The sequence below is a fragment of the Mus caroli genome, unplaced genomic scaffold (assembly GCF_978045245.1).
Source record: "Mus caroli unplaced genomic scaffold, Mus_caroli_1 scaffold_3, whole genome shotgun sequence".
In the NCBI taxonomy this organism is placed as follows: Eukaryota; Metazoa; Chordata; class Mammalia; order Rodentia; family Muridae; genus Mus; species Mus caroli.
In genome coordinates this window covers 97,861,437-97,885,632 of record NW_028227258.1, presented here as the reverse complement: position 1 = coordinate 97,885,632, position 24,196 = coordinate 97,861,437, and the positions used below count along the sequence as shown (strand labels likewise).

Genomic DNA, 24,196 nt, shown 5'->3' with positions numbered 1-24,196 from the left:
AAATAGACACAATAAGGAAAACCAAAGTGAGGCAGCCCTGGAGATGGAAACCCTAGGAAAGAAATCTGAAACCAAAGATGACAGCATAAGCAACAGAATACAAGAGATGGAAGAGAGAATCTCAGGTGCAGAACATTCCATAAAGAACATCTGTACAACAATCAAAGAAAACGCAAAATGCAAAAAGATTCTAACTCAAAACATCCAGGAAATCCAGGACACAATGAGAAGACCAAACACACGAATAATAGGAGTAGAAGAGAATGAAGATTTTCAATTTAAAGGGCCAGCAAATATCTTTAACAAAATTATAAAAAGCCAAAATTATAAAAAAATTTAGGCTTCCCAAGCCTATAGAAAGAGATGCCCATGAACATACAAGAAACCTACAGAACTCCAAATAGACTGGACCAGAAAAGAAATTCCTCCCGACACATAATAATCAGAACTACAAATGCACTAAATAAAGATAGAATATTAAAAGCAGAAAGGGAAAAAGGAAAAGTAACATATAAGGGCAGGCCTATCAGAATTACACCAGACTTTTCACCAGAGACTATGAAAACCAGAAGATCCTGGACAGATGTTCTACAGACACTAAGAGAACACAAATGCCAGCCCAGACTACTATACCCGGCCAAACTCTCAATTACCATAGATGGAGAAACCAAAGTATTCCATGACAAAACCAAATTCACACATTATCCTTCCATGAATCCAGCCCTTCAACGGATAATAACAGAAAAAAAAAAGCAAGAAAGTAATTCCTCTTCGAACCTAAAAGAAGACTGCTACAAGAACAGAATGCCAACTCTAACAACAAAAATAAAAGGAAGCAACAATTACTTGTCCTTAATATCTCTTAATATCAATGGACTCAATTCTCCAATAAAAAGACAGGCTAACAGATTGGCTATACAATCAGAACCCAACATTCTGCTGCTTACAGGAAACCCATGTCAGGGAAAAAGACAGACACTACCTCAGAATGAAAGGCTGGAAAACAATTTTCCAAGCAAATGGTCTGAAGAAACAAGCTGGAGTAGCCATTCTGATATTGAATAAAATCGACTTCCAACCCAAAGTTATCAAAAAAGACAAGGAGGGACACTTCATACTCATCAAAGGTAAAATCCTCCAAGAGGAACTCTCAATTCTGAATATCTAGGCCCCAAATGCAAGGGCAGCCACATTCATTAAAGACACTTTAGTAAAGCTCAAAGCACACATCACACTTTACACAATAATAGTGGGAGACTTCAACACACCACTTTCATCAATGGACAGATCATGGAAACAGAAACTAAACAGGGACATGGTGAAACTAACAGAAGTTATGAAACAAGTGGATTTAACAGATATCTACAGAACATTTTATCCTAAAACAAAAGCATATACCTTCTTCTCAGCACCTCATGGGACCTTCTCCAAAAGTGACCATATAATTGGTTACAAAACAGGCCTCAACAGATACAAAAATATTGAAATTGTCCCATGCATCCTATCAGACCACCATGGACTAAGGCTGATGATCAATAACAACATAAATAATGGAAAGCCAACATTCACGTGGAAACTAAATAACACTCTTCTCAATGACACCTTGGTCAAGGATGGAATAAAGAAAGAAATTAAAGACTTTTTACAGTTTAATGAAAATGAAGCCATAACATATCCAAACTTATGGGACCCAATGAAAGCATTTCTAAGAGGGAAACTCATAGCTCTGAGTGCCTCCAAAAAGAAACTAGAGAGAGCACACACTAGCAGCTTGACAACACATCTAAAAGCTCTAGAAAAAAAGGAAGAAAATTCACCCAAGAGGAGTAGACGGCAGGAAATAATCCTACTCAGGGGTGAAAACAACCAAGTGGAAACAAGAAGAACTATTCAAAGAATTAACCAAACGAGGAGTTGGTTCTTTGAGAAAATCAAGAAGATAGATAAACCATTAGCTAGACTCACTAGAGGACACAGGGACAACATCCTAATTTAAAAAATCAGAAATGAAAGGGGAGACATAACAACAGATTCTGACGAAATCCAAAACACCATCAGATCCTTCTACAAAATGCTATACTCAACAAAACTTGAAAACCTGGACGAAATGGACAAAATTCTGGACAGATACCAGGTACCAAAGTTAAATCAGGATCAAGTTAATGAGCTAAACAGTCCCATATCCCCTAAAGAAATAGAAGCATTCATTAATAGTCTCCCAGCCAAAAAAAGCCCAGGACCAGATGGGTTTATTGCAGAGTTCAACCAGACCTTCAAAGAAGATCTAATTCCGGTTCTGCACAAACTATTCCACAAAATAGAAGTAGAAGGAACTCTACCCAACTCATTCTATGAAGCCACAATTACTCTGATACCTAAATCACAGATAGATCTAACAAAGATAGAGAACTTCAGACCAATTTCCCTTATGAATATCGATGCAAAAATATTCAATAAAATTCTCGCTAACTAAATCCAAGAACACATTAAGGCTATAATCCATCCTGACCAAGTAGGTTTTATTCCAGGGATGCAGGGATGGTTTAATATATGGAAATCCATCAACATAATCCATTATATGAACAAACTCAAAGACAAAAACCACATGATCATCTCGTTAGATGCGGAAAAAGCATTCAACAAATCCAACAACCATTCATGATAAAAGTCTTGGAAAGATCAGGAATTCAAGGCCCATACCTAAATATGATGAAAGCAATCTACAGCAAACCAGTAGCCAACATCAAAATAAATGGTGAGAAGTTTGAAGCAATCCCACTAAAATCAGGGACTAGACAAGGCTGGCCACTCTCCCCGTACCTATTCAACATTGTACTAGAAGTCCTAGCCAAAGCAATTCGACAACAAAAGGAGATCAAGGGGATACAAATTGGAAGAGATGAAGTCAAAATATTACTTTTTGCAGATGATAAGATAGTATATATAAGTGACCCTAAAAATTCCACCAGAGAACTCCTAAACCTGATAAACAGCTTCGGTGATGTAGCTGGATATAAAATTAACTCAAACAAGTCATTGACCTTTGTCTACACAAAGAATAAACAGGCTGAGTAAGCAATTATGGAAACAACACCCTTCTCAATAGTCACAAATAATATAAAATATCTTGGCGTGACTCTACCTAAGGAAGTGAAAGATCTGTATAATAAAAACTTCAAGTCTCTGAAGAAAGAAATTAAAGAAGATCTCAGAAGATGGAAAGATCTCCCATGCTCATGGATTGGCAGGATCAATAATGTAAAAATGGCTATCTTGCCAAAAGCAATCTACAGATTCTTTGCAATCCCCATGAAAATTCCATCTCAATTCTTCAACGAATTAGAAAGAGCAATCTGCAAATTCATCTGGTATAACAAAAAACCTAGGAAAGCAAAAACTCTTCTCAAGGATAAAAGAACCTTGGGGGAATCACCATGCCTGACCTAAAGATTTACTACAGAGCAATTGTGATACAAACTGCATGGGACTTGTATAGTGACAGACAAGTAGACCAATGGAATAGAATGGAAGACCCAGGAATGAACCCACACACCTATGGTCACTTGATCTTCAACAAGGGAGCTAAAACCATCCAGTGGAAGAAAGACATTTTCAACATATGGTGCTGGCACAACTGGTTGTTATCATGTAGAAGAATGCGAATCAATCCATTCCTATCTCCATGTACTAAGGTCAAATCTAAGTGGATCAAAGAACTTCACATAAAACCAGAGACACTGAAACTTATAGAGGAGAAAGTGGGGAAAAGCCTTGAAGATATGGGCACAGGGGGAAAATTCCTGAATAGAACAGCAATGGCTTGTATTGTAAGATCGAGAATTGACAAATGGGACCTCATGAAACTGCAAAGCTTCTGCAAGGCAAAAGACACTGTCAATAAGTCAAAAAGACCACCAACAGATTGGGAAAGGATCTTTACCTATCCTAAATCAGATAGGGGACTAATATCCAATATATATAAAGAACTCAAGAAGGTGGACTCCAGAAAATCAAATAACCCGTTTAAAAATGGGGCTCAGAACTGAACAAAGAATTCTCACCTGAGGAATACCGAATGGCAGAGAAGCACCTGAAAAAATGTTCAACATCCTTAATCATCAGGGAAATGCAACTCAAAACAACCCTGAGATTCCACCTCACACCAGTCAGAATGGTTAGGATCAAAAATTCAGGTGACAGCAGATGCTGGCGAGGATGTGGAGAAAGAGGAACACTCATCCATGTTGGTGGGATTGCAAGCTTATACAACCACTTTGGAAATCAGCCTGGCAGTTCCTCAGAAAATTGGACATAGTACTACTGGAGGATCCCACAATACCTCTCATGGGCATATATCCTAAGATGTTCCATCTGGTAAGAAAGACACATGCTCCACTATGTTCATAGCAGCCTTATTTATAATAGCCAGAAGCTAGAAAGAACCCAGATGCCCCTCAACAGAGAATGGGTACAGAAAATGCAGTATATTTACACAATGGAGTACTACTCAGCTATTAAAAAGAATGAATTTATGAAATTCCTAACCAAATGGATGGACCTGGAGGGCGTCATCCTGAGTGAAGTAAAACAATCACAAAGGAACTCACACAATATGTACTCACTGATAACTGGATATTAGCCCAAAACTTAGGATACCTAAGATATAAAATAAAGTTTGCTAAACACATGAAACTCAAGAAGAATGAAGACTGAAGTTTGGACACTATGCCCCTTCTTAGAATTGGGAACAGAACACCCATGGAAGGAGTTACAGAGACAAAGTTTGGAGCTGTGACAAAAGGATGGACCATCTAGAGACTGTCATATCAGGGGATTCATCCCATAATCAGCTTCCAAACACTGACACCATTGCATACACTAGCAAGATTTTGCTGAAAGGATACAGGCATAGCTGTCTCTTGTGAGACTATGCTGGGGCCTGGCAAACACAGAAGTGGATGCTCACAGTCATCTAGTTGATGGATCACAGGGTCCCAAATGGAGGAGCTAGAGAAAGTACCCAAGGAGCTGAAGGGATCCACAACCCTATGGGTAGAAGAACATTATGAACTAACCAGTACCCTGGAGCTCTTGACTCTAGCTGCATGTGTATCAAAAGATGGCCTAGTCGGCCATCAGTGGAAAGAGAGGCCCATTGGACATGCAAACTTTATATGCCCCAGTACAGGGGAAGGCCAGGGCCAAAACAAACAAACAAACAAACAAACAAAATAACAAACTGGGAATGGGTGGGTAGGGAAGTGGGGGGGAGGGTAAGAGGGACTTTTGGGATAGCATTGGAAATGTAATTGAGGAAAAGACGTAATAAAAAAAAGTTTATGTTGCTATTGTGTCATGGTTTAGATAGTAAGTTAAATATCTCAAAATAGCTCTAGGAAGTCCATGAAACGGAGCAGATTCACTGGATAGCACCTTGATTGAGTAATCAAGGAAAACTGAGAGTCCTTCTCAGAGTGTGTTGAAATGCAAAGAAGAATCCAATAAGACAAGGTACAAAGAAGACTCTTGAGACAAGTTTACCTGCTGGAGTGAAACAGAAACCAGCTGATCTTCTTAGCAGTTATTTAGACCAACTAGGGAAGGACACACCTTTGAAGTGCCTGAAAGCTCTTCTCCAGGTTCAAAGCTCTCACACATGCTGGGGTGAACATGAGTATTGCATTTGTCTTAGAGTCATTTCTGCTCCTCTACCTAACTCCTCACCCATATTCCTTTAAGTTACCACAATACAATTCATTGGTTCACTGAGTTGGTATTTGGTGGTATCTGAATGTGGTCTATTTAGGGCTCCCTATGTGGGAGAGTAGATGTGTGTGCTGCATATCCACAGAAAATAATTTTGTAGAATCACAGTTGCTATTGTGGAAATAATGTTGAATGGGGCATGGAGGAGGTAATGACTAACTGACTTAGGAAACTGGAAAGTCTTCATTTCTCAGATAAAGTCCACTTTAGCTGGGATAAAAAAGATTAGCAGGAAATTGTCTTGAGAGTATACGTCTGAATTATAAGCCATCTTTATGCAGAAATGGCCATGGCCTGTGGTACAATAGTTCATGACTCTATGTTAAATCTCTAGGATCAAAGAGACATTGAGAATAATCCTTTCTTTTCAATGAGAAAACTACCTTTGTCTAACTCACACTTTACCCCACTAACATTATGTAGGTAAGGAAATGCTTTCTTTAGCATAAAGGAAATCCATCACACAGGACATATCCTTGATCTTCATTTGCCCACCTGCTGAAGTTGGATTTCTCAACCAAGCTCTCCACAGACCAGCAAGACTTGGGTCTGGAGCTTTTTGGTTCTATTAAATATTGTGACCACAAGCAAGTCATACATTTAACAAAGATTATTTCCTAGTCTTTATAATAGTGATTGAGGCTCTGTACCTGAAAGAATTTACTGACTGTATATATTAAGAAAGTGTTTTAGTTACCATTTAATACTTTATGTTACCTGACCTCTTGTTTTCTTCTGACTCTTTTCCAGTCTATTCTCAATTCCCATGAAATATTTGTCAAAAATCATGAAAATTTAACACTTATGCTAAGTCCATTAAATGTTCTCCCTACTCCTTATCAATAGTCAAGCAAATAAATGGTCAAAGAATTCTACAGTTTGACCCTTCACTTGATCAGCCTTCCTACCGTTTTACTTGATTGAAAGTATTGGATGGTACTACACATTTTACCAACATCATATAATTCTCAAGAATTTTGAAATGCCATGTGGGTATTGGGCATGTCTCTAATCTCATAGATTGATGTATGGTTTACAGTGTAGACTTATCTCAGGAGGAGTATGATGATGAGAAGGAACAGGAGAAGTAAAATAAGGAGAAGGCAAAAAAGGCAGTGTAATTTAGAAATGAACAAGTAAATAACAAAATTTCAAAGCTTTTCTAGTCTTGTCTATTGGTAGGATAATCTTGAAACATAAGTAAATATGGGGTATCCCTTTGGTTTCTTTAAAAAAAATAATACTCTATATTGATACATTCAGTAGCTATTTAGAATCACAGAATGAAGTGTGTTACCTGGGGGACGAAGAACAGCCAAAGCTGAGTGCAATGTGGGCCTACCTGAAAATGAAAGTTAAGTGGAAATGCAAGGGTCCCACCCAATGTGGCCTCTGGTAAATTGACAGGTTATATAAAAATAAAGGGATATTGATCAGGCAATGAAGAAGTAACAAATTAGTGATGTTATGTGGACCTCCTGTGGGTCTGACAAGACCAAAGTATTTATGATCAAATTCTTTATCTTTTGTAAATTGGGAGGATGGACAAAAACAAGCAGAAATTGAATGGATGAGCATATGTTTCAAGACTTCTCACCTTTTACCAACTTGAATCATTTGACAGATGATGAAGGACAGGCAGAGTAGACATGACTGTCCTAGATACCAGCTATAATCTTTATTCCCTGACATCCATCCTTTTGTGCGGCTCTTGCTATATTATATGAAGACCTCATTTTCTATTCTTTCATTTAAATAGATAAGACAAAAGACATGCAGTGTAAGGAAAATTGTATATAATATTCAGGATTAATCATTACCAAAAGGGCCATAAATATCCTAGCCTAACATGAAGCTGAAGTTTTGGAATCCAAGTAGTGATCTTAGATTTGGAGTTGTATATTCTATATGGGGAGCAGACCAAAGGAGGAAACCAGAGGCAATACCTCATGCTTTACTTCTAGACACATTATATTTCATTGCTGTGAAGAATAACAGTATATTTTGTAAAGTGCGTTATTCATTTTTATGGGAGACACGTTTGTTATCACTGACAAAAAACCTAGCAAGTTAGTAAGAAATGACGATTAAAAATGAACAATCAGCCGGGCGTGGTGGCGCACGCCTTTAATCCCAGCACTCGGGAGGCAGAGGCAGGCGGATTTCTGAGTTCGAGGCCAGCCTGGTCTACAAAGTGAGTGCCAGGACAGCCAGGGCTACACAGAGAAACCCTGTCTCAAAAAACCAAAAAAAAAAAAAAAAATGAACAATCAAGTCACCCAGACATGTTTTGATGATATATAATCACATGGAAGCAAATTAGCAGTTTCAGAGGTATGAACATGGGTGTAAACACTTGATTTTATATTACACTATATCATATGGTCAAATAACATACCTTTATAGTATCAAGGATAGATGTAGTTTCAAGTACTGCAGTTTCCCTATAATCTTCTCTTATGTCATCATGGGTCAAAAGATCCAACGCATGAGCAAAAAGATACACAGCTTGTCTGACATTGTTTGTGATTCTTAGCTGAGATGTATCCAGATAGGTATTTTTCAGATCTTCCAGCTTCTCCTCTCCAGTGCAGAGCTGATCAGACATGTCATACAGTCTGTCTTCTTTCCCAGTCATATTCACTCTGTGGTCCACATTGTAAGGCACACTGCTGTTGGGCCAGGTACAGTTAAAAGCAGTTTGCCAGAATTCAATGGTCAAGACATCATTTGGATCCTTGCTAGGGTGTACATCATAAAGGAATTCTTTTAGTCCTGGTATAACACTTCTCGGTATTGCAAATCCAATAGTTCCACCAAAATAGGGGAAATACTCAGGCTTTGCAATGAGAGCAGAGGTAATCCAGGCTTCACTGGCTATCCATGTCCTGTCAGTTATGTTATGATGAATCACTTCCAGCACAAAGGGGCTGAGGTCAATGTCAGTTGCATAAAGCACAATGACTTTGGCAGTGGAACTCTTTACTGCATCAACAGCTATTTTCATTTTCTCATTGGAGTAGAATTTTGGAATGGTTTCAGAGAAAGCAACGCAGAGGTTGGCCCTCTCCATTTCTTCCCTAAAGAATTTTACTCCATATTTTCCATAATCATCATCAGCTGCAATAGCACCTACCCAGACCCAACCAAAGTGTCTAATTAGATTTACCATGGCCTCAGACTGGAACTTATCACTGGGTATTGTGCGAACAATGAATGGAAATTGATAATCATTACTTAAAATTGGTGAGGAAGAAGCATATCCCACCTGGAATTGAAAATATTTATAGTTACTAGAAAGCAGTAGCCAAAATTTAAAATGAAAATGAAGGCTTGTGAATATTTGAGAAGGAAGTGAACAGGGATCCCTTTGCCCTCACATCCTACTGTAGACAGTGACTTCCTGTTTAATCTTCTACTTACTGGGTGTAGATGGGGACAATTTTGACATCTCTTTGGTTGCTCTATCACTAGTTTTATGGGTGGAACCACAGCAGTCTCAGGAATGTCCCTTGCACTTTCCTCCAGCATCCTTGACATTTTTCGCTCCCCTGTGTCAAAATATCCAGTCTCTTCCTCAGGTGTAGCATCTGCTGTACAATCTGCAGATGTAGAAATTATTGCAAATATCTATGAGGTCCAGAGATGCTGCACTAAGCTACAGAGAGACCATAGAATGGGTTCCAGTTCTTAAAGTTACTCAGTTCAACCCAGCCCTGGCAATGTGAATCGCTGCTTATTAAGAAGGCACTTGATATTGCTCAAACTGCTGGAGCATCATCTTTGCATTGACTAACATGGTCAATGGGCCCCGAGCACAACTCCTGCGTGTTCTCTCTGTCTAACCTCTGATACCTTAATGGTGTTATGCTCTTGCTTCTCTATTATCATTTCCTGCTCTCAGGAGTCCTGAGTATCTTTTCTTGAGCAACATGAAAGAATGGAGTCCTCCAATCAGAAGAGTAAACACTCTTGTCCTACAAAGTTACCAGAAACTCTCTCTTTTTAAGGTACATGGTTATATAAATGAAAAGGATGCCTTCCTTACTTCATCAGTAGACCTCATTTGCTCTTAGCATTTAGGGAGACCTAAGCATGAAGAGCAGGTGAGCACATATTCCTGACACCCCTTCATGTATTTTTGATGTAACATAACCTGAAAGTGCTAACATATACCCTAAATATTTTACCTTCTCTTCAATTTAGTCTCATGCCCTTAAGATATCACTTCCAGTGTGATGTTCTATAACTCCCAAGATCCAATTGATTCCTTTGTTTATTATTCCTGTCTTCTGTTTTTCCATGTCATTTTTATTCTTATTGCACCTTCTAATATTTATTTTCCTTTCTAACCACACAAACAGCAGATTCACTGAAGCTATTTTGTTGATATGAACCTCTTCAAGAAGGAGTGATATCAGATTTCTGAGGTCTAGTGAATTATTTATCATATAAAAATTTGTTACTTGGACCTCCTCCATCTTTGTTTCTTCCACAAGAAAATTAATGTCATGATATCTATACTTTTTAATTTCTAAATATCAATATGTTAAACTGAAATTTTAGTTTATTCTTTTTTCTAGAGTGGCTAAAAGGCTTAAGAAATCTATGTGAAGGTTTCTAGTCTATTTTTGAGTTCATTAGAGTTTAGGAAAGACAGAGATCATAGCATCTGCAGTTTGGATAAGCCATATGAAGCCCACACCTAAGATATATGCCAAGTCACTCACCTTTCCTTTCATTCTTTTCTACATTACTTCCCTATTCTTCCAACTCACATTTTGACCTCTCTAAATTAAATACTGTATTTGATTGGCATTGTGGGTAATTAATGCAGAATTTGTCTACCACAAACTAATACCTGGATTTTATCTGGAGTAGCAAAAAAGAAAAGGAAAGAAAGGAATGAAGAATGATAGGGAGGAAGAAGGACTGGAAGGATGAGGAAACAAAGAGAAAGAAAGAAAGAAAGAAAGAAAGAAAGAAAGAAAGAAAGAAAGAAAGAAAGAAAGAAAGAAAGAAAGAAAGAAAGAAAGGGAGGGAAAGAAAGAGAGAGAGAAAAGGAGAAAAAAGAAAGACAAAAGAGGAAAGAAAAGACAAGAGGAGGGAATATAGGATATAGGATGGACAGAGGAAAGGTGAATGAAAAACTGCCATTATTTCAGGATCACCAATAATCTTGCTCTCATTCACATTGATATGTCCTGTCGCTTTACTGACACAGGCTTTGAAATAATTCTAGAACTTTTATTTTCCTAATAATTAATGTTTTGCAATTACATATTCTTATATTTACATATGTCGATCTCTCTGGCTTTAAAATAACGTATTAAGTTGGCTAATGGGAAGTCTCAATCTCATTTTAGCATGTCAGTATAATGATTTTGCTTGTGATTCTCAAGGATAAACAAGACTCAAAGGAAAACCTGTGCCTTATTCCAGCGACCAATCAACTACCAAGTATTTATTGATAAACTCCATCCTGCCCCACACAGTGCTCGGGGCCCATTGACCATGTTAGTCAATGCAAAGATGATGCTCCAGAAGTTTGAGCAATATCAAGTGCCTTCTTAATAAGCAGTGATTCACATTGCCAGGGCTGGGTTGAACTGAGTAACTTTAAGAACTGGAACCCATTCTATCGTCTCTCTGTAGCTTAGTGCAGCATCTCTGAACCTCATAGATATTTGCAATAATTTCTACATGTTCCTCATATTTCTCTCTCTTTCTTTTCTTTCTGGTCTTTTCGAGACAGAATTTTCTTTTGCAACAGCCCTGACTGTCTTGGCACTCACTTTGTTGAATAGGCTGGCTTTGAGTGCATAGAGATTCACCTGCCTAAGCCTCCCAAGTTCTGGAATTAAAGGCGTGTGCTACCCATCCTGGCACAGTGTTTGTATTTCTTTCTTAGCACATAGTACACTTTTCCAAGATACCTGAGGGACAAGATGAATCCCTACAATTCTTGAAACAGCAACTGACATTGTTGATCCTCCTGGTCCAATAATTCCAACTAATAATTTTCCAGTGCTGTTTCTCCAGTTAGGTTTGTATTCGTCCTGCCCTGTTAGAAACACTGAAGATGACTCCATTGATTTGGTGATGGAGAAACAGTTGTCAAATATCTGGTAGCCCAGAGTGTGGTTGGGCAAAATATCCTTCCTCTCATTAATCTCCTTGATGGTGTGAATCATGGTTTTCATCCAGCGGAAACCCCGGAAATTAAACCTTGGTGATTGAGAACAGATGTATTAGCAAAGAAATTCCAAGACCATGTGTCCTAGACTATAACAGCTACACAAATGCTTGAAGAATGATAGAGAGCTGGGGAGAGCACAGCAGACAGACAGGTAGTGTGGGAAGTTACTACAACTAGAGAAAGACACTAGAAGTAGAAAATCATTCAAGTATAGAAAAGATCAGTAATTTAAAGAAAGAGCCAGTGAGGAAACACAATTAAAGAAAAGCAGAAAACAGAAGAAACTACACCTGAACATTGCTTATCATCTTGTTAGTTAATTTCCAAGTTCATACTGATGACAATATACATCTTCTAAATAAATACTGCGGTATTTTTAAAAAGTAAGATAGGATGGCTTACTCCAGCTTGTTTCTTGTTTCTGATTACCTGTGAGACTTTTTTCAGCCCTTTATTCTGAGGTAATATCTATCTTTGTTGTTTAGGTGTGTAGAGATATTAATGACCAATGATGGGAAATTCCTGCTATTTTGATGTTGGTGTTGGCATAGTCTCTCTCTCTCTCTCTCTCTCTCTCTCTCTCTCTCTCTCTCTCTCTCTGTGTGTGTGTGTGTGTGTGTGTGTTTCTTCTTTTGGTTTTAGTGGTTTGAAATTACTTCTTGGATGTAGTTAGCCTCATTGGAGTGTGGTTTTATTTCTTGTGCTTATTAAGGGGTGAATTTGGGGATAGATATTGTTTAAATTTGATTTTGTTATGGAATATGTTGTTTTCTCCATCTCAGGTGATGGAAATATCTGCTGCGTATAGTAGTCTGTGCTGGCATCTGTGGTCTCTTACAGTCTATAAACATGCAATCAGACCCTTCTTCCTACTGGCCTCAGTGTGAGAGAATGTACATAGTCCTGTAGTGACTTGAGGTTCCTGGTTTCATTTGGAAATTAAAACAATACCAGATGTTCCTTAAATCTTTGCCAAACCAAAACAGATGTAGAATCCCACTGTCAACTTTAGTGTGAGTACTTGAAAAAGAGTGGTGGGGGAATGATTGATGAACCTGGAAGGAATGTGGATTCCACAAGAAGACCAAGACAATTAACTAATCTTGAAACCTGGGTAGTCCTATAGACTGAACCACAAAGCAAAGCACATTCATTGTCTGGATCTGGCTCCTGCACACATAAAGTTTTGACTTCAGGGTGGTCCCCCAGGACCTGAACCAGGGGCTGACCCTGACTCTGCTGCCTGCTTGTGCCTCCAGTTTCCTTAACTGGGCTGCCTTGTCTGACCTCAAGGCGAGAGAATGTTTCTAGGTATGCAGTGACTTGATGTGCCAGGGAGGGTTATTATCTGGGATTGGGGAGCTCTACATTATCAGAGGTGAGAAGATAAGTGGTGGGTGAGAAGCCTTATGAGGGGAATTCTGGGAGAAGAGGATGCATAGTGATCAGCATGTAAAGTCCATAGACAGGTAGATAGATAGGTAGATAGATAGATAGATAGATAGATAGATAGATAGATAGATAGATAGATAGATAGATAGATAGATAGATAATGCACATACAATATTCAGATAGATTTCTTTTCAAGATCTATAAAATATCCACATGCTTTGAGTCTATAGCTAAATTTTTAAATTAGTCAAAAATTAATTAGTTCTTCCCAAAGGAATAAAAGCTATCTGCCTCAAACTGGGTATTTAGAATACTTAAAAAGCTGGAATAATCTTCAATATCCAGTGGTAGCTTCTAAGCTATGTGGGAACATTTTCTATTTTCAAAAATCATTGAATAGAAAGGTAATATAGTAGTGTGAATAGAACTGGCCTTAAAATGAACAGTGAGCCTCTTACTATGATTAAAACTGCATAGAAGGGATGGAACCCCCCCCCCCTCAGTGTAATTAGGTGAGGTTTGGGTAGAGTTTCCTTCATTCATTAGTTTCTATTATGATCCCCACAGTACTATTACACACTGTATATCCTTTTTTCCTTCAAAAAAAAAAACCCATGTTATAAATTTAACTCATGTATGCCTTAAACAAAGCAAGATATAAAACACTCTCTTCTTTGTATTATTCCATTGTAATATTTTCAGAATAATCTAAATCTTCCTCATTTATTTAGTTTAAGCCATGGCCACCTGAAACTAGTATCTTGCAAAAGTTGTTGATTTCCAAATGAAATTTCTCCAAACCCATCTTGAATTCTTGAAGCAGTTACTGTTTTAGTAAATGATGACACAATGAAAGTAACATTAGATTAGATCCACTCTAGCTTCTGAATTCTATATAAAGTAGTCTTGTAAGGGGTTCTCAAACGAGGAGAATTTGCATTTCATGAAGAAAGTGTAAACTGCTTGGAGAACATTGGAACTGCGTGTGATAAGGGGACTGTGGAATGTTAATGGTGAAAATGAATTATATAGAACTAATTTTGAAGAAATATGTTAAAATATAAAACTTATAGTATTATATTATATTACTCACTTCTTATACCCTTCACTGTGAAAATGGAAACAATTTAGAGAAATGAGGAAAGTGTTAATTAGGGACTCGTCATAAATCTCATTGGTCAGCAACCATACTGAAGATTGCTCCTTCCAGTAATAACTTGGAGCATGTATAAAAAGAAAAGATTCATTATTGATATTGATATCATGTAAGAAACAGCCAAATAGCTATAGAGACCAAACAGCATAATGGAAAAGTCTGCTGCATTAGTTACTATGCCTAATACAATTAATACCTGTCCTACCCTCATACTATAACAATCTTAAGTTTATTTTCAGAACACTCAAAAATAGACATAAAAAATAAAAATGCAGTTTTTATGGCTATGGAATTGGAGGCTAATGTTTTTTTTCTTTTAATTTCTGGCATTATTTTTATGTCTAATCTGTGTGTGTTTGTACTTGTATAAGATACATATATTAGGAGACATTAGTCCTGTCCCAACTTTCATTTTCTGACAATAATTGTTATATTTGAGAATTAAGAATTCCGTTTTTGATACGATAACATTCAGGAGTCAGCAGTAGCAATAGAAGTTTTCCTGCAAGTCAGAATCCTATCATGAACATTTCCTCAGACATAAAGCAGAGTTCCCAGAATGCACTTAATGAACTTGTATCAGTTAACAGTGAAGCTGCAGCACATTGTGCAGCATTTGAGCTTCTCAAACCTCAGTGTTCACACACACCAACAGATGTCTTTTGAACATGTAGATTCTCTTATGCAGGTGTGGTATGCAACCCCTGATTCTATATCCCTAACAAGCTTTTAGATACTACTGCTTCTGTTCCAAGAGAATTGTCTGAGGAGTGACTTTCTGAGAACCTTCTATAGAAAACTACTCCCTCTGTAAACAGAGATTGTCAGGGCCCAGCCTCGGCACAGAATAGGAGTTCTCAACTAGAAGTAGGTATATATGGAAGGCACATAATAAATATACACAAACTACCTTTTGGGTGCAAACAGACAGGGAATTTTTCAAGGCTTAAAGGTTCTCTCTCTTCAACCTCACTCTCTGCTCTTTTTTTTCTCTTTCTTGTTCACTCACAGATTCAGGCTACACACTCTGCATTCTCCTGTGCTCTCTGCTTTTCTCCTGTGTGCTTTTCTTTTCTCAAACTCCCACATTCACACACACCTCTGTGCATTCTCCATTCGCTCTCACACACACTCTTCACACACATCTCATACACACACACACACACACACACACACACACACACACAAACACACACACACACACACACACGCCACATGCACTCTCCTTTCACTCACACACACACTCCATACACACCTCACATTCTCTCCTAACTCACTCTTCGCATTCTTTCTTTACTCACTTTTATCATGCTCTTCTCATGCTCTCTTGGCCTTTTCTTGCCCCAGTGTTTCATTGATACTCCAAAAGGAGGTAGAAAAAATATATTGTATAATCATTGCCAAATCAAATTCAAAAGAATAACCACGTCCCACAAAGAATCAAGAATTACAATTGTTCCTCCTAAGTTTCAAGCTTCCCTATTCTCAAGCCTGTAGCCAAAATAATAATTATGAACTTATCATTATTTAAACTTTAATTTTTAACTTGTTATACTTCAGAGCTCAGAGCTCTGAGGCCAGCTACTTGAATTTTCTAATGCTACCTGAAGCTCTAATGATAAGTGACATGGCCAAAGCTGCCAAGCAGTGGCCAGAAAGAATCAACTTAGCTATTAAGTCAGTAGTTCTGCTAGCTTTCTGCTTCTGCACGTTGCACACACTGACTCTCCTTAGAGTCCCAGTGTTTTGACTTTGTTTTACTAATATATGATTGTATGTGTTATACTCTTTATTATCCAGAAACCACTCTCAAATGTTGTACAAACTTCTCATAACTTCATTTTTTTCCCTTTCTTGGGATCCCTATGTTCATTTTCTAATAATTTCTTCAAACTTTCTTTGCAAGTCAAACATTAATCTGGAACTACCATTGTGCAGTTCCTACATTGTTTCCAAGATGAGAACACACAGCATGTACCTGGGCCATTAGGATTGTGCTGTGCTGTGCTGTGCTGTGCTGTGCTGTGCTGTGCTGTGCTGTGCTGTGCTGTGCTGTGCTGTGCTGTGCCCCTATGCCTCAATTTTTAATTGTTTAAGAATTACTACATCAAGAAACATCTAGTTTCACAGAATTCACCAGAGCAGATGGAGAAAGAACTAAGAAAGTCAGATAAAATAGAATAATTATGCACATCAATGCCAACTGAAAAGCAGTCATGCACAAATGAAATCTATATAGCCATTGTCCAGGCTAAGTTTAGGAGAAATGGAAACAACTGTCTTTTACAAAGAGCTGCTGCAGGCTACTGAGATGTCTCCATCCTGGCTTACTGCAGGCAGTCCCTTATTTCAGATGGCAGACACACCCCTGGAGGGATGTGTCTCCTGCTTTTCAGGGTCCCAGATACCCCCATTCTTTTTCACAAGGAGCTGCCACAGGCTTCTGAGATGTCTCCATCCAGCATACTGCAGGCAGTCCCTGTCCTTGTATGCTGTCCCCATCATGAGATAAAGGCAGATAGTGCCAGAGTAAGAACTTCAATGGAAATCCAGTCTGCAAGCTACCCATTCTTTTCTAGCCACCCAAATTAATGTGAAAAAAAAAAAACAAGACTTAACAATAACTTACCCCTCACACATGGGTGATTCTATTTCCTCATCAGAGTCACTTGTTGGCATTGTCCTATAATGAACAGGAAATAGTCCTCCGATAACAACAGAATGGTTTTCAGCTTCTACATATCCAGTCAAATTAAATCTACGCAACAATCTGCATGTAACATTCGGCTCAAAATAAGGATATTGAGTGTATAATTCAACCCACAAAGACAAAATAAATCCCAGAATCAAGCACTTATTTCTGCTAGCCATTTTCATGTGGTGAGCTTGAGGGTGATGGAAGAATTGAAGTGAGACAGCTTTTAAGGAAGCACCTTGAAGGAATGTTGGAGTGTGTATATGCTTAACCGGCTTGCTGCTCTTGACTAAATACTTTCATGTTGTAGACACAGATGTCACAGTCACTTGCAATTTATGGATATGGAATAGGAGCTGAGCAACACTCTTAGAGGAGGAACGTGGTTAATCCTGTATGTTTTGCAATGATAAATAATGACAGAATCATGGGATTCAGTTTGAAAGTTATTTTAGGTTGTAGAAACTCTTCCCTCTTGTTTGGCACTGGCAGCTTCATCAAACCAGATGGCATCCAACTCCTTGGATTTTGAGCAAGTCAGGAAGGCACTCCACTGTGGAGCCACATCTCTAGCAATTTCTGCTCCCTTGCTTGCTAGCCCTCACTCAAAGACAAATTTCTTGTTTCCAGGTCAACGTATCATGATTCCAAGTCTCCCAGTCTTCCTGTCTACTCATTTCCAAACATCCCTCTTAACACCCTGAGAATAAAGTTCATAGAATATTGTCAGAATAAAATTCAGTACAAATTTTGGATCATGGAAAACATGTGGACCATTTGATCACATGGTTTTTCTCCCAACAACATTTTAAGTAACCAGTAGAAACCAATCAATCAATCAATCAATCAATCAATAAACCTTGATCAATAAGTTTTACTTATAATGCTGAAATTTATAACAAACTAAAATCACTGTATCAGATGTAGCTCAGGGTGTCTTGTGGAATATTTGTGGGCAGTAGTGTGATCTCCCAGAGACTAAATCACCAACCAAAGAGAGAGCATGGCCTGGACCTAGGTTGCCTGCAGTAGCAGCAGTGCAGCTTAGTTTTCAAGTGGGTCTGCCAACTTCTGAAGTGGGGGCTGACCCTGAATCTGTCACCAGCCTCTTCACCCTGTTTCCCTAACTGAACAACCTTGTGTGGATTCAGTGGGAAAGGATATGCCTAATCCTGCTATGACTTGGTGTGCAGTTGTGGAAATGGGGTAGGGCAAAGGGACTGGGAGGGACCTGATAAAAAGATGACCACTGGGATTCTTCCCTTCTCCTCTAAGAAGGGAGCAGGGAATGGGAAGAAGATCAGTGTGAGAGGAACTGGGAGGAGAAGCCGAGCATGGTGTTAGGATGTAAAGTGAAGGAATAAAAGCATTTTAAAAATCTTTGCTGTACAAGTTTTATTTATAATATTAAGATTAATAATAAACTAAACGTGCTACATAGTAAACTTAGAACCAGCTATAATATAGTCACATGCTGGGCTACAAGGGTCCTGTTGATCATATTCCTGAATGCATTCAATGATCCTGGCAAAATCCAAAACATTGCAAACAAAAAACTACTTCTTCACCTCTCTAGTATCTTTAATAGGCAAAAAAAAAAAAAAAAAAAAAAAAAAAGTAGTTACTGGGAGAAAGAAGTCAAATGGGGTGAGCTGTCCTCTTTCTCATGGTTTTACAGCCAATCAGCTTTGTGTTTCCATATTCATGTCCAGTTAAAATAATTGCTTACATAAAACACTAAAGGGCTATATTTTGTGCAAGGTTTTAATTTTCATATTTCTCTACATTATCTCATTGAATATGAGAACATGGCTTCTATTTCTACAATGTATAAAAATATTGTAGTGAAAGAAAGTCCTTCCCATTTTAAAAACACATCTTTCACAAGTACTCTTCTTACTGTAAACCTGACGACATGCATTTGTTTTTCACATGACATCGTTAGAATCATCAGTAACCCTGGCTACACTGCACTATGAAGTACACTGACTACCTCTACCGGATCCTCATTGAAAGATGTCTTAGCTGTTGGTAAGCATAGTCTATCTCCCATTGACTCCAGAGTTTCTTTCCCAAAGAAACTCTGTTTATTTCTAACTTACTAGGAGTCTGCGCTCATTTCCCCATAACTGGCTCAACCTTCCCTGCAGTGACACTCTTGCTTTGACCAAGTGCTATCAGTGTGCCATTTGTCTACAGAGTCTTCAACTTCCAATGCTCTGGGCCTTATATAATCTTCCTTATATTTTCAAGATATTGCTGACCAGTCTTAGTGAATAGCCTGATTCTTGGGGGCTCTTTCCCAACATGCTTTTCAGAGTTTGGATTCATCTAATAAAATGTTTCATTGGTTAGGGACCACTCCTCAGTGCTAATAACATGGGAATCCCTACTGAGCTTCTGGGCTCAGTCCAGAACCTTTCCAGAATGCCTCAGAATGATGCCTGGCCTCCCTTTCTTCCCAGGGGGCAGTTGTTTTGAGATAATTACTATTTTGTTGCCAAGGATACCTCTTGGCAAATTATATTTACCACCCACAGTGACTTGTCCTAATCCTCACAGGACATGGTATTCTAGAGACAATAAAATTACTAAGACATATTATTCTAAGTTATATTTATTTATTTATTTATTTATTTTTAAAATTTAGAACTTCTCTTTATTAAATGACAGCATCAATAAAATAAAAACACAAGCTGCAATTGGGAAAACATTTATCTATCACATATATTTTCAGGAAAGAATGTGTGTCAAAACTATTTGAATTATTTACATGAAATTATTTATCTGTAATTTTATTTTATTTTTTTAAATTAGGTGCTTATTTCATTTACATTTCCAATGCTATCCTAAAAGTCCCCCACACGCTCCCCCACCCACCCACTCCCACTCCTTGGCCCTAGCGTTCCCCTGTACTGAGGCATGTAAAGTTTGAACGACCAATGGGCCTCTCTCTCCACTGATGGCCCACTAGGCCATCTTCTGATACATATGCAGCAAGAGACACAAGCTCGGGGGGAGTACTGGTTAATTCATATTGTTGTTCCACCTATAGGGTTTCAGATCTCCCCAGCTCCTTGGGTACTTTCTCTAGCTCCTCCATTAGAGGCCCTGTGATCCATCCAATAGCTGACTGTGAGCATTCACTTCTGTGTTTGCTAGGCACCCGCATAGTCTTACAAGAGACAGCTATATCTGGGTCCTTTCAGCAAAATCTTGCTAGTGTATGCAATGGTGTCAGCGTTTGGAGGCTGATTATGGTATGGATCCACAGATAAGGCAGTCTCTAGATGGTCCATCCTTTCGTCACAGCTCCAAACTTTGTCTCTGTAACTCCTTCCATGGTTGTTTTGTTCCCAATACTAAGAAGGGGCAAAGTGTCCACACTTTGGTCTTCATTCTTCTTGAGTTTTATGAGTTTCCTAAATTGTATCTTATATCTTGGGTATTCTAAGTTTTTGGGCTAATATCCACTTATCAGTGAGTACATATTGTGTGAGTTCTTTTGTGATTGGGTTACCTCACTCAGGATGATGCCGTCCAGGTCCATCCATTTGCCTAGGAATAGCTGAGTAGTACTCCATTGTGTAAATGTACCAGAGTAATTGTGGCTTCATAGAATGAATTGGGTAGAGTACCTTCTGCTTCTATTTTGTGGAATAGTTTGTGCAGAACTGGAATTAGATCTTCTTTGAAGGTCTGATAGAACTCTGCACTAAACCCATCTGGTCCTGGGCATTTTTGGGTTGGGAGACTATTAATGACTGCTTCTATTTCTTCAGGGGATATGGGACTGTTTACATCATTAACCTGATTCTGATTTAACTTTGGTACCTGGTATCTGTCTAGAAATTTGTCCATTTCATCCAGGTTTTTCAGTTTTGTTGAGTATAGCCTTTTGTAGAACGATCTGATGGTCTGTAAAATGCCAACACACTAAATTTTGTGTGCATCTTAAGACACTAAAACGGGTCCTACCAAATGAGACACCTCAGACCAGTCTTTCTTATTTGTGCTTTGGTTTACATTTGCTTTTCATTTACTATGCAGCTGTTGAGTTCCACTGATGTTATATACTATAAAAGCAGTAAAGAATATCCTGTTTTCAATTTTTTTAATCTAGAGAATGTTGATATATGTAAGGAAAAAGAACAATAATCAAACAATGAGATTTTAAAGAGGACAGTGATGGGATTGGATGAATGAGTAATGAAATTTAAAGAATAGGCAGCATAGACTATAACAGCTATACCAAGGCTTACAGGAAAACACAAAGATGGGGACGGGGCTGCAGATAGGCAGCTGGTGAGAAGTTAACAGCAACTGGAGAAAGTCCCTCCAACTAGAAAAACATCCAAGGACTGAAGAGATAGGTATTTTTGACAATAGACTGTGAAGTGTAACACAATTAAGGAGAAGCAGAAAACAGAAGAGATTAGAACACAAAAAGCTTTACCATCCTGTTACTTAGTTTCCAAGCTCACGCGGATGGCACTATACCTCAAAATAAGTACAGCAGTATCTTTCAAAGTAAGGTAGAATTTCAATACAAGAGCTAGAAAAATATCCACCTGCTTTGAGCCTGTAATGCTACCTTCAAATTAGCTAAATAATTAATTAGTTCTTCCCAAAGGAAAAAGGCTATCTGCTCCAAACTTAGTTAATTGAAATCTTAGAAAAACTGGAATAATCCTGGATATTCAGCAGTGGCTTATCAGCTGTGTGGAAATATTTTTTATCATTAAAAATCCTTGAATAGAGATATAGTAGTGTGAACAGACCAGGCAGTGAAATGGCAGATGACATCTTACTATGAGGAAAACTGCACAAAATGGGTGGGGAGCCCTTAAAGATTAACAATGAAAACATCTCAGTGTAATAGCTGAGGTTTGGAGAGAGTTTTCTTCATTCGATGGTTTCTATTATGATTCTCACAGTAGTATTACATTCTGTGTATCATTTTTTTCTTCAAACACTTTATAAATTTAACTTGTGTGTACTTTAACCAAAGAAAGATAGAAAACACTCTCTTCTTTGTATCATTTCATTGTAATATTTTCAGAATAATATAAATCTTCCTCTTTTATATAATTTAACCAATGGTGACCTGAACCTAGTATCTTGCAAAAGTTGTTCATTTCAGAGTGAAATTTCTCCAAATCGCATCTTGAATTCCTGAAGCAGTCACTGTTACAGTAAATGATGACATACTGAAATTAACATTACATTAGATCCACCCTAGCTTCTGAATGCTACATTGAGTGAGTCTTGTTCAGGGGCTCTCACACTAGAAAAATTTGTGTTACATGGAGAAAGTGTAAACTACTTGGAGAGCAATGTGACTGGGTACAAATGCAGGTAGTGTGAAATGTTAATGGGGAAAATGAGGTCAGAGACAAAGTAGCCAAGGAACAAACAAGGCATAAACAGAATAGTTAAGGAACAAACAAGGCATAAATAAAGGTCACATGGTTACTGTATTCAGGGACTTAAGACGATCAAGTTACAAAGGACACCTTCCTCACCTGTATTCATCTTGAGGCTTGTCTTAGTCCAATGTCAAACTCTTGCCTGATTCTACTTCCTTGTCCTAGCCCAATGTAAATATTCTTGCCAATATCACTGAAGTGGCACCAAGAGTTTACCACAATTATTATTATATAACGACAAAGAGTCTCTGTCAGTCATTGCATTAAAGTCTATTTATAAATATGAGAGTAGCTACCCCAACTCTATTTTGCCTCTCTTTGCATATAATATCTTTTTCTATGCTCAGTTTTCAGTATATGTGTTCTTAGCCAAGAGGTGACTCTTTTCTTTTTATAATTTATTTTTTTATTAGGTATTTTCCTCATTTACATTTTCAATGCTATCCCAAAAGTCCCCCATACCCACCCTCCCAATCCCCTACCCACCCACTCCCCCTTTTTTGCCCTGGGGTTCCCCTGTACTGGGGCATATAAAGTTTGCAAGTCCAATGGGCCTCTCTTTGCAGTGATGGCCAACTAGGCCATCTTTTGATACATGTGCAGCTAGTGACAAGAGCTCCGGGGTACTGGTTAGTTCATATTGTTGTTCCACCTATAATGTTGCAGTTCCCTTTAGCTCCTTGGGTAATTTCTCTAGCTCCTCCATTGGGGGCCCTGTGATCCATCCAATAGCTGACTGTAAGCATCCACTTCTGTGTTTGCTAGGCCCCGGTATAGTCTCACAAGAGACAGCTATATCTGGGTCCTTTCAGAAAAATCTTGCTAGTGTATGCAATGGTGTCAGCATTTGGAAGCTGATTATGGGATGGATCCCTGCATATGGCAATCACTAGATGATCCATCCTTTCGTCACAGTTCCAAATTTTGTCTCTGTAACTCCTTCCATGGGTGTTTTGTTCCCATTTCTAAGAAGGAGCAAAGTGTCCACACTTTGGTCTTCGTTCTTCTTGAGTTTCATGCGTTTAGCAAATTGTATCTTATATGTTGGGTATCCTAAGTTTCTGGGCTAATATCCACTTATCAGTGAGTACATATTGTGCGAGTTCCTTTGTGATTGAGTTACCTCACTCAGGATGATGCCCTCCAGGTCCATCCATTTGCCTAGGAATTTCATAAATTCATTTTTTAATAGCTGAGTAGTACTCCATTGTGTAAATGTACCACATTTTCTGTATCCATTCCTCTGTTGAGGGGCATATGGGTTCTTTCCAGCTTCTGGCTATTATAAATAAGGCTGCTATGAACATAGTGGAGTATGTGTCCTTCTTACCAGTTGGGACATCTTCTGGATATGTGCCCAGGAGAGGTATTGCAGGATCCTCCAGTAGTACTATGTCCAATTTTCTGAGGAACCGCCAGACTGATTTCCCGAGTGGTTGTACAAGCTTGCAATCCCACCAACAATGGAGGAGTGTTCCTCTTTCTCCACATCCTAGCCAGCATCTGCTGTCACCTGAATTTTTGATCTTAGCCGTTCTGACTGGAGTGAAGTGGAATCT

General features: G+C 38.4%; 1 protein-coding gene across 1 annotated transcript in view; it reads right to left on the bottom strand.

Moving 5' to 3' along the window:
- The window catches only part of LOC147005627 (vomeronasal type-2 receptor 1-like), a 32,207-nt gene extending 14,705 nt beyond the window's left edge, over positions 1 to 17,502 (bottom strand). Inside the window, exons 1-3 of the mRNA XM_085835846.1 lie at positions 17,143 to 17,502; positions 11,703 to 11,994; positions 8,161 to 9,034 (exon numbers count right to left, since the gene is read on the bottom strand). Coding sequence (XP_085691972.1) covers positions 8,161 to 9,034; positions 11,703 to 11,994; positions 17,143 to 17,390 — 1,414 coding nt within the window. The 5' untranslated portion in view covers positions 17,391 to 17,502. The remainder of the gene's footprint in view (positions 1 to 8,160; positions 9,035 to 11,702; positions 11,995 to 17,142) is intronic.
- Between the last annotated feature and the right edge of the window lie 6,694 nt (positions 17,503 to 24,196).